Consider the following 19,181-nt stretch of genomic DNA (forward strand, 5'->3'; position numbering starts at 1 on the left):
TGAAAATCACAAGTAACAGCTACTCAAACTCCATCCATGGCATCCTCACAGGGTCAGAGTTTCACATATACAAAAAAAATATCACCATAGAAATATTTTGTTCAACTTCCGTCATTTTAAAACCTAGCACTTGGCTCAGGATATACATACACAGAAAGACCACCCAGAAAGATTCGATCTGGGCAATAAAGAGAAGAGGCTGACAAAAGGAAGGCAACATATTAGATTCACTGTCCTACACAGAGTTTCTCTGATTCTAGGAAGGACACCTCTAATGGGTTTACACACAAAAGTAAGAATATTAATCCCTACAGCACAGCCTGGATGGAAATTTCTGATGCCTGAGTAGTGTGGGATGGGTAGCAATGTACTTCTGTCAGTTTTCTAAGTCTTTCTAAAGAAATAAACACAATTTGCAGGGTTAGTAGTCTTTTCAGAACTGCTTCCAAAGAAATGATGGATACAACAATGAGGACTACTGGGCAAACCCAGTGAAGAGTGGGAGTGTCATCAGGGGCAAAAAGGCAAGATCCCAGGAGAAGGGCATTTTGTACCAGCCTCATCAGGCAAAGCACCACTGATACTCCTTTGAGGTGTGAGAGGGGAATCAGACTGGGTAGGAATTTTCCTCGTATGAACGATGACTGCAATGATCTGCCATCTCATTCCAACTGAAATTAAGCCCTCTGTACATTTGCAGAAAGTCTTCTTCAACAGTTTGAGATGAACTTATTGTGAAAGAAAACTGCCCATTTTCTTTTCACTGAATCTCAGGGAGAAAGTACACCCTATTTTCTCATCTTTAAAACACTGAAAACTTCTTTGCTTCTTGAACGTTTCTTACAAACAAATTTGCAGTTACCTTTGGATATAGTTTATATCCCACAGCAATTCAAATACCAAAGTGGTGACTGGATGGATTAAACACCTCTTAATATTTTCACCATTTAGCTGAGATTTAAAGTGACAAGTCAAGAGTCCAAAAATACAAGTGCTATTTTCAAATCTTTTATCCTTTTCACAAGTACTTATTTTGGTATTTTTGATTAATAAAATGATTTTCTATTTTTTTAGCTGTACAAACATTAGGTGCTCCTTGGAAAAAAACCATTCAAACAAACAATACAAAAGTATGCACTATAAAATAGTCACACTAGTAAAACATAAAAAGAAGTAAGAACCATTTAAAAGTATTTCCAGTGTCTTCTGGGTATGAACAGAAACATACAGAAAATACAGTTTTTAAATGGAAAGTATGGCTGTGTCAACACTCACAGAAAAAGTAGGATTCCAGTGTTTGCCAGGGCGAAGGCGAGTCCTAAAATCCCACTGCCCATAATGGCGTTGCTTAGGTTAAAAACAGACATCCCCAAGGAGGTTGTTCCTGGAATCTGAACAGAGACACAGTCACACTAAACAAAACAGTCCTCCATAAAGATCATCACTCCAAAGCCTTTAAAGCACTATCAGGAACCAACAGGGAAATGAAACTCAATGAATTCTTTCTTCGTGGTCTACTTATTTTTTCAAAGCGGTTTCAGGAGACAATACACAGGCTCCAAGGAAAGTCTTGGTGAGTAAACAGCTATGCTTTTGGTACCATGCTGGATGAATTAAAAACATCTGTTGCAATTATTGTAATTTAAAAAATAAGCAAACTTTATTAAAATGACACTTACATAGTCATCACATTTCTTTTTTTCCAAGTGGCTGTTGGTGAGACTTCTTCTACTTTCACGATCAGAAATAAACTTGCTGTAAAGAGAGGCATAATGATTTAATCTCATTATAATGACTTGGAGCTTAACATCATGACTGAATGATTTATTATTTACCAAAACATCATGCATGAAAAGTTATCAATCAGTTAGCTAAGAGTTTATAGTCCTACCCAGCTGCTCTCACTGACTTATTTTCGTTTTTTTTCAGTCACGACTGTTCTTGTTGTTCAGTCACTAAGTTGTGTCCATTCTTTGTGACCCCATGGACTGCAGCACACTAGGCTTCCCTGTTCTTCACTATCTCCTGGAGTTTGCTCAAACTCATACCCATTGAGTTGTTGATGCCATCTAACCATTTCATCCTCTGTTGTTCCCTTCTCCTCCTGCACTCAATCTTTCCCAGCATCAGAGTCTTTTCCAATAAGTCAGCTCTTCATATAAGGTGGCCAAAGTACTGGAGCTTCAGCTTCAGCATCAGTCCTTCCAATGAATATTCAGGCTTGATTTCCTTTAGTATTGACTGGCTTGATCTCTTTGCTGCCCGAGGGACACTCAAGAGTCTTTTCCAGCACCACAATTCAAAAGCATCAATTCTTCAGTGCTCAGCCTTCTTTATGGTCCAACTTTCACATCCGTATATGACTACTGGAAAAACCATAGCTTTGACATTATGGTCTTTGTCAGTAAAGTGATGTCTCTGCTTTTTAATACGCTGTCTAGATTTGTCATAGCTTTTCTTCCAAGGAGCAAGCATCTTTTAATTTCATGGCTGCTTTTAATTTTTGTCAGGATTAGTTGCTCATATTCTTGTTTTACCTAATAAACTAAAAGTGCTCCAAGGGCAGACACTTTGCCTCATTCCTTTTTACATCCCTCACTCTCAGTTCAGTTCAGTTGTTCAGTCATGTCCGACTCTTTGCGACCCCATGAATCGCAGCACACCAGGCCTCCTGTCCATCACCAACTCCCGGAGTTCACTCAAACGCATATCCATCAAGTTGGTGATGCCATCCAGCCATCTCATCCTCTGTCGTCCCCTTCTCCTCCTGTCCCCAATCCCTCCCAGCATCAGGGTCTTTTCCAATGAGTCAACTCTTCGCATGAGGTGGCCAAAGTACTGGAGTTTCAGCTTCAGCATCAGTCCTTCCAATGAACACCCAGGACTGATCTCCTTTAGGATGGACTGGTTGGATCTCCTTGCAGTCCAAGGAACTCTCAAGAGTCTTCTCCAACACCACAGTTTAAAAGCATCGATTCTTCGGTGCTCAGCCTTCTTCACAGTCCAACTCTCACATCCATACATGACCACTGGAAAAACCATAGCCTTGACTAGACGGACCTTTGTTGGCAAAGTAATAGCTCTGCTTTTGAATATGCTATCTAGGTTGGTCATAATTTTCCTTCCAAGGAGGAAGCGTCTTTTAATTTCATGACTGCAGTCACCATCTGCAGTGATTTTGGAGCCCCAAAAAATAAAGTCTGACACTGTTTCCACTGTTTCCACTGTTTCCCCATCTATTTCCCATGAAGTGATGGGACCAGATGCCATGATCTTAGTTTTCTGAATGTTGAGCTTTAAGTCAACTTTTTCACTCTCCTCTTTCACTTTCATCAAGAGGCTCTTTTGTTCTTCTTCACTTTCTGCCATAAGGGTGGTGTCATTTGCATATCTGAGGTTATTGATATTTCTTCCAGCAATCTTGATTCCAGCTTGTGCTTCTTCCAGTCCAGCATTTCTCATGATGTACTCTGCATAGAAGTTAAATAAGCAAGGTGACAATATACAGCCTTGACGTACTCCTTTTCCTATATGGAACCAGTCTGTTGTTCCATGTCCAGTTTTAACTGTTGCTTCCTGACCTGCATATAGGTTTCTCAAAAGGCAGGTCAGGTGGTCTGGTATTCCCATCTCTTTCAGAATTTTCCACAGTTTATTGTGATCCACACAGTCAAAGGCTTTGGCATAGTCAATAAAGCAGAAATAGATGTTTTTCTGGAACTCTCTTGCTTTTTCGATGACCCATTGGACGTTGGCATTTTGATCTCTGGTTCCTCTGCCTTTTCTAAAACCAGCTTGAACATCTGAAAGTTCAAGGGTCATGTATTGCTACTTAGTACCAAACAATGCTCATCTTGAGAGGAAACAAAAGACAACTCTATGTCAAAAAGAGCTATAGATTTTGAGTAATTTTAATACCAATGAATTAAAACACTATATGCAATGCAAGTTAACTTTTATATAGATTTTTCTCTAATGGAACATTAGATAAGGTCAAAAATACTATAAGGCTGGCATTTAAAAAGAATACTGGAGACAGGACTCTTTATAAGCTCACATTCTTGGAGTACAAAGTTATTACATAGGTTTACCCTCTTCTCACCCCTGCAAAAATGGAAAATAACTCTCTCCCCATGAAATATTACTTTAGCACCTGCTTATATATGGGCAACGTGGGAGGCATGGAAGTGTGTCATAAGTGATGTAGACACTAGCCCATAGGAGTTCAGATGAGGAAATTATGGTAGAGGAGGAGGGGCATATGGTCCATGGTCAGGGGCAGAGCTAGGGCTTAAAGGGATTCAGAACTTGGGCTCAATTCTTACTTATTCTGAGGGCATGAGTATGCGACCCCAGTTTCCTCATCTGTGAAATGGGAATGATGCTATTGCATTATCTCACAGTGTTACTGGGACAGTTAAATAAGAGCACATGTAAAATACCAATACAGCTCCAGGCACAAAATGAAAGGAACACTTTCTGAATCTGGGGAAGATTCAGACAGGCTGAGTAGAGTCAAGTATATACAAAACATACCGAAGGAGGCAATCAGAATGCTCTAAGAACCAGTAAATATATTATTGGGATTAACATTAGAACTTTATGGCCTAAATTTCTAATTTAAAAAATTTCCCATTAAAAAAAGAAGTTCTATTGACAAGGAAAAGTCCATCCATAAGTAAACTGCTACATGTAATAGTAAAATAGGAATTCTTTTTGGCTTTTCTGGAAATTTAATTATCTGGTTTTAGTAAGAACTAATTCATAAATTTTTCCCTAATAAATATAAAGACACTTGAACTAGACTATTTTAAAGAAGCACGTATTTTTGAACTATACATTTTCAGATGCTTTTCTGAACGAAGCTGTATTTCACAATAAACCATTTTTTAATGAAAGATACACATCATCAATGTTGGTTTTATTTATCTACCTCTTTCATCTTGAATCCATATTCTTCAGGTTTGCTTTTTTTCACCTGGATAAACCAAAGGCAGGCAACATATGAACTACGAACCTCCCCTGAGGCCACCACCTGGTGTGAGCAACACAATCTGTGGTTTATTTCCTTCAGCATCTGCATTTGCCTAGAACCTTTCCAGTGACTGTCAGAAATGAAAAGGAAGTGAAGAAAACCTTGGTCTCCTGAAACACAGGAGGTGACTTTCCAGTTGAGGAGCATTTCTTGTAGTCCTGTACGGATGTGAGACCATAAAGAAGGCTGAGTGATGAAGAATTGATGATTTCAAGTTGCGGTGCTGCAGAAGACCCTTGAGAGTCCCTTGGACAGCAAGGAGATCAAACCAGTTCAGTGGAGGGACTGATGCTGAAGCTGAAGCTCCAACACTTTGGTTACCTGATGCAAAGAGCCAACCCATTGGAAAAGACCCTGATACTGGGAAAGATTGAGGCAGGAGAAGGGAGAGGCAGAGGATGAGAATGCTGGATGGCATCACTGACTCAGTGGACGTGAGTCTGAGTCAACTCTGACAGTAAAGGACAGGGAAGCCTAGCGTGCTGCAGTCCATGGGTCACAAAGAGTTGGAAACAACTTAACGACAACATAGCGACTGAACGACAACAAACCAAAACACCAGAATAGGAACATCAGACCATGCAAAACGGAGATGAGATAAGGAAGCCAGAAAAGGAAAAACCATTATTGGGTGGGATTAGCCAGAGGAATCTTAAAGGCTGAGGTCTGGGAAATAGCATGGCAGGGTCTTAGCAAGAGAATGACATAATGAAAGCCACTTCTCTGGAGACCCATCTGACAGTACTCTAACCCTGGCCCTTCTTTTACCCTTAACATTTTAAATCTTTCCACAGAACTGAGGTTTACAGATCTGGCTGGAGAGGGACCAGGGAGCGCAACCTTCCTTTTCATCCTGGCAGCCCAAGGAAACGGGGGTGCTGCACTTGCCAAAATGAAATGGACTCATACTGAGTGCTGCTGTTAAATAAAAGACTGTATGGAATTAGATTAATTTTAACAACCAACTTAAGTGAGCCAAATCATTATCCAGAAAGTCCCATTTGCCTTTCTTGTGGAGGGACTTGCTTTCCAAAGAGAATTTTCATTATTTTTAAATAAAGGGGAAAATCCCCAACATTTTCAAATCAACTAAACCAAACACCATAAGCCTCCTGTTATGGCAGTTCTAAGCTCCTGGCCTGCCAGTGCACCCCAGACTTGGGGAAGAAAGCTGACAGAGAAAAATGGATCAAGGCACCAGGATGCAGGGGCATTTCGCAGGATCAGAGGCTGCAATGGGAGGGGAGGAAGACAACCCCTGCATGCCTGCTGGCTCCCTGCTGCAACGCTTCCATAGGAGGAAAATAATGCAAGGGACTTGCAGAGCTGCTGTGATGAGTAACCATAAAAAGCTTATTAAAACACATTGTGCCTCAAGTGCCTCCCGATTCTGCCTCTTTCCGTCTACTTTATGCAGCCAAGCTTAATAGGTTTTCCCAAAAATCTTTACTAGCGCTCCTAATGAAAAAGTTTTCAGTACAAATTGCTTGGCCTGCAAATTCCAGGTACCGCTGAATTTGATTTGGCCTCGTTCAACCTTAGCTCCCCCTGCTCTTCCGAATGGTCTTCCCAAGAGGCGGTGAGGACGGAGATAAGACCAGGGCATTCGGAGAACAGGGACTGAAAAACAGTGCTACTAGGAATGCACTCTCCCCTCAAGAGACCCTCCATTCTCCTCTAAGCCAGTGCTTTCCTGCCTGGTGCACGACCCTCATCCTCCGTGTGTGTGCTGGATACTCTAGATTGAACAGACTCTTCTGACTCTGACCTATTTACGATTTTTCTGTGGCTCCAACTGTGGCACTAAGCACTAATCTTGCATTCAGAGTGGTGGCGTCATGTTCTCACTCCTTCTATGTACCTGCCCTTCTCATCAGCAACTCAGAGGAACCCTTCATAAACCTAAGGCTCCTCTTCCATTGAGGAACTAGACTGGCCTAGGCTACAGGGAAATCTTGCTCGGTAAGAATGAAGTACTCAAAGAAAGCCTCTGTGTTTTCTTTATGGTGTTTCCACATTTTCTTCTCTTTTATTTTTCAATCTTTGCTTTATATTGCTGCAAACTTAAACACACACACGCATACAACAAAAACAATCTTTTTTGTGTGATGGAAAAGTCCGTTTACAGTAACTAGGTCAGCAGCTTATCACAAGTTTCTGTAATCTCACCATTTTAAAAATGCAGTTGCCTGTTAAAAAAGCACTGACCTCTGGCAAAGACCTCTTTATTGACTTAAAAATGGGCTATTGGAGAAGATGTCTTTGACATGTGGTCTCAGGATGATAAGAGTATTATTAAGAAAGAGTTTTCGCTGGGTCGGTCTGTACCCATAAAGCAGAATTCGATCAACTCTTAGGTAGACAACTGTTCTGTGAACAAAACAAAACAAAAATCTACAGTGGCTGTCATGCTGACCTTCAATAGACAAAGCCTTAAAAAAGGAGGCATTATACTGAGGTATGTGAAGGAGGCAAGCAATATAGAGCAGTTATTTAAAACCAAAAATAAACCAACAACAACAATCCAATTAAGGATGGGTTGTACAATGGGAAAATATCTTCCTATTTTAATCTCCACCAATCAGGTTACTTACTAGATTATAGTGTTTCACTGGAGGATTTATAACACAAAAGAGATGAATAGCTGAACTTAAATAACCTTTCCTAGCTCCTCCCCTGAAACACTACATTCTATATGAAGGAAAGAGAAAAGGAGCAAAAAGCATCTATGAAAGAGACTGGAAAACATGAATGAATTAAAGAAACAGTAGGTATTTAAAGAGAATACTGAGAGGTGAACAAAGCCTTATTTGGTGGATAAACTCTACTGAAAATAGGAGAAAACAGACTTCTGTTGGAGCAGGAGCGATTAAAGCGAGGGAAGAATTTTCCAACATTAAAACTGAATGTAAGAAAAAGTTACGGCCTCTTCTTCCCAAAGGTACAGAAAAGACATTAGAAGAAAAGAAGTGATGACTTTTCAAGAGTCCTCCCAATGATACAAACGTAGTTCATCAACTCTGAAAGATAAGGGACCGAGAGGAAAAAGGCTGACTCGAGTGTGTAGTGACGAGTTTCTCATTAAGGAAAATCTTAAGGAGACTCTCAGATTTTGTTACAAGCTTCCTGGGTCATAACAACAATAACTATACATGGAGATGAGAACAGTATATAAATATGAAAATATGTGAATATTTGCCTGGACACAGTTAGTATCATCTATGAATATTTCAACAACTTTAGGATAACAATAACCAACAATCACCCCAAACCTAAAACAGTTTTGTTAGTCCTTGGGTGGAGAAGAAAGATGTGCTTGCCAAAGAAAGAGGTCTGTACTTTTGTTAGAGACTTTCCCATATCTTGCCAGACCCTGTGCCAAGTACTTTATATGAGTTTTCTCATCTCTTTTCACAATAATTAGCTCCATTTTAGGGAAATTAAGTAATTTGACTAAAGTTAGATTACTAATAACTAACCCATTGAGCCAGGATTTGAACTGAAGCTGGCTGATAGTACAGCTTGAGTCCTTAACCTACAAGCAGCGTTGTGTTTAATACTCCCCAGCAATCCCAGGAGGTCAGGTATTATTTTCATGCTTGTGTTATAGAGATGGGACTAAGGCTCAAAGCACAAGATCACACAAGACCTGTGGATAGAGCCAGCGTTCAATACAAGTTGAAATTCAAACCATGTACGTAAGAGCTCTCTCTGTCTCTGTCACTTTCAGTTAACAAATGCTTTGAGATGTTTGCCCTGTACCGGGCACCATTATAGTATGATAACAAGGTATAAGAGATATAAAGACGGTTAGGATGGTTCCTCCTCTCCAGAAGATCACATCTAGAGGAGTGTCTAGAGCTCCTTACCCAAAATGAGGTCCAGCATCACCTGGGAGCTTGCAGGAAGTCAGAATTTCAAGCCCAGTTCCAGAGCTACTGAGTCAGAATCTGCATGTTAACAAGTTCTCCAGGTGTTTCAAATGCACATTAAAATGTCAGCAATACTGGCCCAGTGGACATTTCAAAAGGTTTTGCTGTTCCAGGGGTAGGCTTCTATGACTGCAGGGCTTCTGCTGTCTGGCTCAGACAGTAAAGAACTCTCCTGTAAGGCAGAGAACCCAGGTTCCATTCCTGAGTAGGGGAGATCCCCTGGAGAAAGGAATGGCTACCCACTCCAGTACTCTTGCCTGAAGAATTCCGTGGACAGTGGAGCCTGGAAGGCTACAGTCCATGGGATCATAAGAGAGTTAGGCACGATTTCTATGACTACCACCCAAAAAATTAGGGCATGAAATAAAACAACTGAACTGGAAGATGGGCAGGAGTCCTAATACCCAAAGGGCTCTACTCTGTTTTTTAACTAAACTTTAAAAAATGCTTCTTAAAGTATCCTAGGGGGAGAAGTTTCCAGGCAAGGCTATCAGCTGGACGCCAGGTAATCAGGGTTCAACATTTGCTTTCAACATTTTCTCTAGCTTCCTTACAAAGATGCACTGTTACCTAGAAGTTCACTGCTCTGGGAGAGGATTCTCTTAGATTCATATAATCAGGCCTACCTTCTTCCCACGAATGTGAAAAAGCTACCAGAAGAGTCAGAGGTACTCAGGTGTAGCTTTGCAGAAATCATGGGGGTGGGGGCTCTTTTCTGATTATTATTTACCTTTTGGGCTTCATGCTGTAATATGTTATTTTTAATTTTTATTGGTCTAGAGCCAGAAGTGAAGCAAGATTCATAAACCATGTCAACCAAAGAGGGGACAAATAAATGCATCACACTGCATCTGCAACAGTGGAATAAAATTCCAAAAAATATGAGGCTGTACAGCCCATGCCTAGTAGGCAAGTGGGCTCTCTTGGCAGGCACCCAAAGGGGTGAGAAGCAGTGCCTTCTCTTATTGCAAGGGGTTATCGCCTCCAAAACAATACTTTTTCATAGTAAAACCCTTAAAGATCAAGTTCAGAGCCTGAACTGAATATTATAAAGGACTCTAGTTTTAAGGTCCTCAAGGCTTACACTGATTTGGGAATGAAGTTGTTACAAACCCAAAATTTGCACTTGTGAAACAGCTGATGGATGTCCCATCCATTGTTCAGTGGAAATCAGTAGTGACTACAGAACACCCCAGGAACCCAGAGCAGAAAACAGCACTAGTAGAGTTTAGCAGGGTTCAAACTGAGAGTAGGAACTATCCTTTTCATTCATGCTGGAGCATTTTAAACAGAGGTAGCAGAAGAGGGTAGAAAGACACAGATTTCTTACAGACCTGTATGTGCCCTTGAGCAAGTTATTTATTTCTCTGAGCTTCCACGTTCTTATTGGTATACTAAATTTTTAAATTTCCTTATTTGCAAAAGAATACATTGCATGATATTTTAAGGATTGTTATAAGGATATATGTAATATAAAATCACAACTGGCACTCAAGAAATGGCAGTTATTCTTAATAATTACACAGGAAAGGTCAAAGAAGCAAACTTGGGTCCAACAATAAGAAATATCACCACACGGTAAATGATACTTGGATGGTAGTGAGGAAGTATTTGGGTTGGAGACTTAATCTCTGAGAACATTTAAGGAAGAGAATAAGGAGGAGAGGGGGCTGAAACTTCTGAGTGTATGTAAATGAGGGCAGCCCAATCCTACCCCTGACTTTCAATTACACATTGTATCAGAATGCAGAGATTATCAGAAAGGATTGCTGCAGAGATGCCTGGTTAGCTGACCAAATGTTTTCATCCTCCTTCCTCCCAATTTCCTTTTGACCCTGCCCTCCCAAGTGCAGCATGTCTATGTTCTAATAAGTAGTCCCCACATATTTCACTTTTCTCCCAGCCTTTTAGGAGGCCTCAACTCCAAACAAACCACACACAAACTCCCAAGCTGAAAAACTTTCCGATAGGGATCTACGTAAGTTGGCAGCCATGTGGATGAACCTAGAGATAATCATACTAAGTGAAGTAAGTCAGGCAGAGAAAGATAAATTCCATACGATATCGCTTATGTGTGGAATCTAAAAATATGACACAAGCGAACTTATCTATGAGATGGAAACAGACTCACAGACATAGAGAACAGACTTGTGGCTGTCAGTGGGAAGGGGGTGGGGGAGAGGAGGACTGGGAGTTTTAAGTTAGCAAGTGCAAGCTACTATACATAGCATGGATAAACACAAGGTCCTACTGGATAGCACAGGGAATTATCAATATACTCAATATCAATATATTCAATTTATCCTATGATAAACCATACTAGAAGACAATATGAAAAAGAGTGTATATACATGCAAAACTGAATCACTCTGTCATACACCAGAAACTAACACAATATATAAATCAACTACACTTCAATAAATTAAAAAAAATAAAATCAGGTCAGATAATGCCCCGAATCATTAAAATATACATACATATATATATTTAAGTTTAGTCCTATTCTTGTAACTTAAGAAACACAGGACCCAAGGGTTGGAAGGACTTGTGGTCACAGCTGAGGCTGAGAGCTGCCAGGCCAGCATTCTTCCTATCTGCCCCCTACCTTCCCTCACTCACAGTATCTCTTCATTTCTCTCTGTTTCATGTACTATTTCTCTAGTTTCTCACAGAGGCATTTAGCCCTATGTTATTATTACTCAAAATCCATGTTACAAATGATGCTTATAATGACGTATTTGTCGTTTTAACATGTGAACGTCGGCAAGCGCGACTTTGACCATTTCTTGATTAAAATGTGGGCGAAGCCAGATGACTGTAGTACACATTCAGATATGGCGTGCAGCTAAATTCCAACAGTTGGTCTAATTCATAAGCATAAAGCTTTTGAAAAGTTAGGGCTGGTTGGGGTCCAATGTATTTATACATTTTTATTAGACTCAATTGAAAGATGCGAAAGGATGAATAAATTCCTTTCCTATTTGCTTCATCTGCTATTGCAGACTATGCCCAACAGATGTCACATATGAAATTCAAATTACATCTTCAAATGGAGCATAACTTTAGTAATGAATAATTCAAGAGAATAACTGAAAAACCAGAATAATATTTTAGAGACCTTTCTTTCATTGGAGAGAAAGTGTTAGTGGAAAAATACTCACCTATTTATCTGACCATTTTCCACTTCAGTGAAATCATTGGAATCATTGCTGATGTTATCATCTTCGGGCACTGTCATGTTCTGCAACTCAGTTAGCTCAAGTCCACTTTTGAAATGCATCATGTTTAGAAACTACCTGTCGTCAAAAAATGGGTCCAAATTCTCTTTTTCTGAGAGTATTTACAAAAGGATAGCAGCAAAAATATAAGGTTGACACCCCTAAAATACAACACAAGGAAAAATAATTAAACATACAAATACCACTGATTAAAAATAAACTATTACACACAAACAATTTACTGATAACTTTTACATTTTGTTATTCAATGTATTAAAGCAATCTTGGTACATCAAATTATAGAGACTGTACATTTTATGTCTTTCATAAATCTCCCTACACTTTTAACTATAAAAGGAGTCATGTCCCATAATCTTTATGTCCACGTTTATAGAAATACCATGTCATCTTTAGTCAATAGAGATGCCCTTTTATGAAGCAGTAAGTTTAAAAGGAAAGCGATTCAGTTGTTTTAATGCGTCAGACCACAGGGCACACACATAGCTGGGTACAGATTGAACGGACACAAAAGCACCTCTGATTTAGCAATCCCCATTTAATAAAAATGCAAATCCTCAATAAATGGCATCATGCAGGATCAACCACCCAACCTGGAGGTCAAGCAGCAAAGGACAAATCTGTGTTTTGAAATTTAGCAGTTTATCCATCAACTGCAAGAGATTAAATCAATCTCTTCAATGAAATCACTCCATGTCAGGGAATTAGGGAATTAAAAACTCATACTCTGGGGATTTAGGTTAATCCACCTGAAACTATATTTCCTCACAGAAATGAAAGACTTGCCGAGTTCACATTTTCCCCTACATGGATGATTGTGATTTAAATTTCAAAGGGGTCACCATTAATATATAAGAGTTTCAGGCTTCCCAGGTGGCTCAGTGGTAAAGACCTGCCAGTGAAGAAGACACAGAGGATGAGAGTTCCATGCCTCAGTTGGGAAGATCCCCTGGAGGAGGAAATGGCAGCTCACTCTAGTATACTTGCCTGGGCAATTCCATGGACAGGGGAGCCTGACAGGCTATAGTTCATAGGGTTGCAAAGAGTCAGACACAAGTTAGGCTTAGCAACTGAGCACTATCACTACAGAGTTTTAGACACACAGCATCACAAATCAAAAAGCAGGTGGCCACAGAGGTGTGGTACTGTGATTTATCATAAAGTGAAAGTCACTCAATCATGTCTGACTCGATAGTCCATGGGTCACAGTCACACATGACTGAGTGACTTTCATTTTATGACTGTCACTTTCCCTTCTCCAGGGGATCTTCCCAACCCAGGGATTGAACTCAGGTCTCCCACATTGCAGGCAGATTCTTTACCAGCTGAGCCATAAGGGAAGCCCAAGAATACTAGAATGGGTAGCCTATCCCTTCTTCAGTGGATCTTCCCAACCCAGGAATCAAACCAGGGTCTCCTTCATTGCAAATGGATTCTTTACCAACTAAGCTATCAGGGAAGCCCCGATTTGTTATAAAGAATACATACTTGGTCTTCGTTCCTACTTCTGGCTCACAGCTCACCAAACCCTTAGAGCTTATATAGTTAAGAATCTGCCTGTAATGAGGGAGACCCAGGTTCGATCCCTGGGTCGGCAAGATCTCCTGGAGAAGTGAATGGCAACTCACTCCAGTATTCTTGCCTGGAGAATTCCATGGACAGAGGAGCCTGGTGGGCTACAAACCCCATGCGGTTGCAAAGAGTTGGCCATGACTGAGCGACTTACACACACTGTAAGAGTGATAAATGTCTTTTGTTATGTTAATGACCCAACTCTGGGAAAGCACCTAAGGATGGGGGCTGGTTGCCAGTGGAGTCAAACACTTGATTAGAGGACTGGAATTTTCCGTCCTATCCATGATTTCCGGGAAGAGGAGAGAACTTCAGTCAATCACTCATGGCCTATGAGTTCATCAGTGATGCCTATATAATGAAGCCGCGAAAAAAAATTAATAAAGGAGATTCGGAGAGTATTCGTACTAGGGACCCAGAACTCCCCACATCCTGAACCCCACACTTCACAAGGACAGAAGCTCTTTTGTTGAGGACCTCGCCACTGTACTGCTACATTTGGCTGTTGGTCTGTATCTTTTTGGGCTTCCCTGGTGGCTCAGCTAGTAAAGAATCTGCCTGCATTGTGGGAGACCTGGGTTCGATCCCTGGGTTGGGAAGATCCCCTGGAGAAGGGAAAGGCTACTCACTCCAGTATTCTGGCCTGGAGAATTCCATGGACTGTATAGTCCATGGGTCCCAAAGAGTCAGACACCACTGAGTGACCTTCACTTTCACTTCACTTGTATCCTTTGATATCCTTTGTAATAAATGGGTAACCAAGTGAGTAAACAGGTTTTCATGAGTTCTGTGAGCTCTTCTGGAAGATTATTGGAACCCAATGAGGAGGTCATGAAAACCTCTGATTTATGGCCAGTCAGTCAGCAGCACAGGTAACAACTCGGACTTGTGATGGCATCTGAAGTGGAGGGCAGTTTCATGGGATGAAGACCTTGACCTGTAGAATCTCATTCTAGCTACTGGTAGATAATGTCAGAATTGGGTCGACAATTGTTGGTATGGGGAAGCCTACACACACGCACACCCACGCACATGCACATGTTGGTACTGGGTCCAGGAATCCTTTCAAGAGGGAAATGCAACTTTCAAAGTCAGGCCTATAAAGGTATGGGAGCCTCACTTGGATAATCTCAGTGAGGTGATGTCTCAGGACCAAGGGAGTCCTCAGTGAGTCTCAGGACCAAGGGATGAAGCAGAATGTCACTAAGATTTTTTTTTTCACCTCCAATGGTAAACCCCCTTGGATGATGTTTTGATGTTTTGTCTGACCCTGAATTCCACAACTGTAACCTAGTTAAGAGTGAAAACTCCAATGTGCCAATGTAAACATCCTACAATACCCAGGAAGTAATATTTAAAATATGTAATATTTAAAATAGTAAAAATATGATAATATTTTCTGGACCCTCAGAAAGTACTCTGGAATGATAATTCTTCAATAATTTCTTTCTTCTTTTCCCAACAGCTAGGCCACACGTTACTCCTTTTCATTCACACATTTAGAACGAGACTTCCCTGGTTCCATGATCCTTTAAAGCTTCCACAAGATAAATACTGTCTACTATCTCAGGTTCCAGAAGGCTCACCCTTTCTGCAGAGCAAGGCCTCTTCTGGAAACCAGGAAGCAGGGACAAGAGACCGAAGCTCCTTGAACTCCTGATCTAAAGCCAACCTGGCAGCTCCAAGCTGATTCTTCCAGCCAGGGTGGCAGTGCTGGAGCTTGGGCCATGACTAATTGCTTTTAGTGCCTTCACACAGCAGCAATGTCTACAGCCTGTGTTTTCTTTGCAAAAGTTGAAGTGCATTAAAAAGGCTGAAGCCCCCATCACCTTTTGGCCCCCTCTAAAGAAAGCCACACAAGTGGACCAGACTGGGTCATTCCTAGGAGTCTTGCCACCCTGGCTTTCACCTAAATGACTCCCTCAGAGGCTACTGAAGCGATCCTGCAGAGCTTCTAGAAAGTTCACTCAGTGGATGGCATTTCCAATCTGAGCTAAGGAGTCCTTTTCTCTCCATAAACTTGTAGGAAATAGGGTACTAGACAAAAAATTTCTAAGGAGAGGAAAAGGTGACTAACAACAGATTTGAGTCTACTGTTTGTATTCAAACTTTTATATTAATATACAAGTGTGTATACAAATATATACTATGTACACACACACACACACACACACACATGCAATGGACAAAAGAGGAAAAGAACAGAAAGAATAGATGAAGTTCTGGCCATTAAAATTATGTCAGTATTAGGCAAATGCCACTACTAAGTTAATCACATAGGATACATTTATTTTTGCCTTTGGCTTAAAGAGAAATTCATTTTTTCACAGTTCCAGAAGTGCAAAATCAGATGCTGGCAAGTTTTGTTTCTTCTGAGGCCTCTCTCCTTGCCTTACAGATCGCATCTTCTTGTTCTCGCCTCACATGGCTTTTTGTCAGTCTCTGTTTTGTCTAGGTTGTAATCTCCTATTTTTTTTTTTAAAGAATACATTTTTATTGTTGTGAAATAGCCTATCTGAAATCTAACTTTTTCTTGAAAACAAAAACTGGAAAAATGCGGAAAAGTAACAAAATTAGTGACATTCATCACTATGAAAGTTAAGGCCATACTTAGAAAATACTACCCATTCAATTTGTCATATATTTATTGAGTGCTAGGTGATAAAAGGACTTTAAAAGCTTGAAAAGGTCAAATTCAGGGATCTGAGGCAGTTTCACAGAAAAGTCACATTTGAACTGGCTATTTAAAAAGGGGAAAAAAAAAGTTCTGGTTCTAAAGCTAATACATACCCATTGCAGAATCTTTAGAACAAACATTGTACAAGAAACCCAACACCCAAAATGGGCCAGTGTTAAAGTTTAACGTGCTTCTTCTTCCCTTCTTTTCTCCTTTTTCTTTTCCTTTCTGTCTTCCTTTTTAGCTCTCTTTTATTAACTTTGGAATTTTAGTGTTTTTAGTCTATTGTTTTTCATGTAATACTACACAGTACACGTTTGAAGAACAGACATGTTTTTTAAAAAATGTGTTAGTTCCATATTAACAAATAATATAAGTGTAGAAAAATTAGAAAACACAAGCTTGCAAATGAAGGAAAAAACAAATAAAAAGAAAAAAGTCACCTGTTATCTCAGCAAGCAGAGATGATCACTGTATATGTATATTGGAGTATCAGCTTCAGGGGTTTTTCTATGCACACAGATACAGTGCCTGGCACACAGTAGACACTTGATAAGTATCTGTTAAATGAAAGGAATAAGTATAGATTTTTTAAAAATATGTATACATTTACAAAAATGGAAATCATACCACAGAGTTTTTAAGACGTATTTTTTCACTTAACAAGATATAGTCTCCCATCCTGAGTTATGTCCATAACACAGTTCTACATCATTACTGAAAATGCTCCTTAACTTCTTGACTTGCCATAAATTGACATCCAGCCTGCTACAGCAGGCCAGTCGCAGTGCCCGGGGGATGGGAGACAATAGGTGGAGACGGGCCCTAAGCTGAGACTTCTCAATGAAGGGGAACATGGCCCATGACAAAGAGACAGGAAGTGCAGGTCAAGTTTAAGAAACAAAAGAATTATAGTTTCACTGAAGGACAGAAGCAATTATCAAACTGTACAGTTAATTACAAGATTGAATGAGATCATCATGTGAAGATCTTGATGTTAACCCAACAACAATGACTATCCCCCAGCGTCTATAACAGGTTACAAATGACAGTTTACTAAGCACAGAACATTTCTGATCCTTCACTACAAAATTCAGAGATATTCTTAAGAAGCAGTATTATCTTGGTATGCTTATTGGTACATTTTACTAACAGTACCCATGTAAAAAACACAAACTTCTCTAACTCTTCATGGTGATACAGATCAAAAAAGAGGTTATACAGAGAATTTAACATTGCTTACAGGCTTCCTTGGTAGCTCAGCTGGTAAAGAATCTGCCTGTGATGCAGGAAATCTCGGTTTGATTCCTGGGTCAGGAAGATCCCCTAGAAAAGGGATAGGCTACCCACTCCAGTATTCTTGGGCTTCCCTGGTGGCTTAGATGGTAAAGAATACACCTGCAATGTGGGAGACCTGGGTTTGATCCCTGGATTAGGAAGATTCCCTGGAGAAGGGCATGGCAACCCACTCCAGTATTCTTGCCTGGAGAATGCCCATGGACAGAGGAGCCTAGAAGGCTGCAGTCCATGGGGTCACAAAAAGTTGGACATGAATGAGGACTAAGCACATACAGCCTACTGAAACAAGCAAGACCTTTTCATATAAAGTAACAACAATAAAACACTTGCATGATAGAGACCAACTGTATAGTAAAACAAAGATAAGTCCAGAAAGATTTCAGAGACATACATATGTACACATGGGAAGGAAAGAGGGAAGGAAGGAAGTTGGAGCCTGGAGAAATCAGGTAAGATTTTACAAATAGTTAGGATATGAACTATGCTTAAAAATAGGATTTAGACTGGAGTAGGGAAGGCATTCGGAGAAGGCAATGGCACCCTACTCCAGTACTCTTGTCTGGAAAGTCCCATGGACGGAGGAGCCTGGTAGGCTGCAGTCCATGGGGTCACTAGGAGTCAGACACGACTGAGAGACTTCACTTTCACTTTTCACTTTCATGCATTGGAGAAGGAAATGGCAACCCACTCCAGTGTTCTTGCCTGGAGAATCCCAGGGACGGAGGAGCCTGGTGGGCTGCCGTTTATGGGGTCGCACAGGCTTAGCAGCAGCAGTAGCAGCAGCAGGGAAGGCATTCCTTGCACTAGAAACAGCACAGGCAAAGACATGGTGGCCAAGTGTGCATAGAACACCCATTCAGATGAATCTAGCCGAAGCAGAGAGATCAAAGAACACATTCTTGAGTAGGAAGAGTTTATACTGGTTTGGTAGAAGCTGGTTAAAAACTGTAGAGAGGAACCCAAACCAAAGAATATACTATAATTTAAACATTGTCCAAAATTACTTTGGGGGATAAATAAGCAAAAATACACTTAGATTCCACTAACAGAAAGAAAAATTGGTAGAATCTAAATCCTCTCTAGAAGCGTAGCTGCAAATGAATGTGGGAAATGTAGTTTTCAATTTTTCATCCTTGCAGAACTGGACTAGAAAGAAGTGGGAACAAACACTGACTGGGCCAATCTGTCACAAAGTTTCTTAGCAACTGAAATTGTAGTTTGTTAATTAATCCCCCAAATTGGAAAGAAAGTTATGACCAATAGACAACATATTAAAAAGCAGAGACGTTACTTTGCCAACAAAGGTCCGTCTATTCAAGGCTACAGTTTTTCCAGTGGTCATGTATAGACGTGAGAGTTGGACCATAAAGAAAGCTGAGCACCAAAGAACTGATGCTTTTGAACTGTGGTGTTGGAGAAGACTCTTGAGA

At 40.4% G+C, this 19,181-nt stretch overlaps 1 protein-coding gene across 2 annotated transcripts in view; it reads right to left on the reverse strand.

Moving 5' to 3' along the window:
* SLC38A1 (solute carrier family 38 member 1) overlaps positions 1-19,181 on the reverse strand; it is a 78,600-nt gene that overhangs the window by 46,874 nt on the left and 12,545 nt on the right. For both annotated transcript variants that reach the window (XR_011464221.1, XM_070370667.1), the window contains exons 2-5: positions 16,896-17,012; positions 12,129-12,346; positions 1,680-1,755; positions 1,276-1,391 (exon numbers count right to left, since the gene is read on the reverse strand). Coding sequence is in view for 1 of the 2 variants with exons in the window: in XM_070370667.1 (XP_070226768.1) it covers positions 1,276-1,391; positions 1,680-1,755; positions 12,129-12,250 (314 nt within the window). In the remaining variant the exon portion in view is untranslated. The remainder of the gene's footprint in view (positions 1-1,275; positions 1,392-1,679; positions 1,756-12,128; positions 12,347-16,895; positions 17,013-19,181) is intronic.

This window comes from Bos mutus, chromosome 5 (assembly GCF_027580195.1).
Source record: "Bos mutus isolate GX-2022 chromosome 5, NWIPB_WYAK_1.1, whole genome shotgun sequence".
NCBI classification, from domain to species: Eukaryota; Metazoa; Chordata; class Mammalia; order Artiodactyla; family Bovidae; genus Bos; species Bos mutus.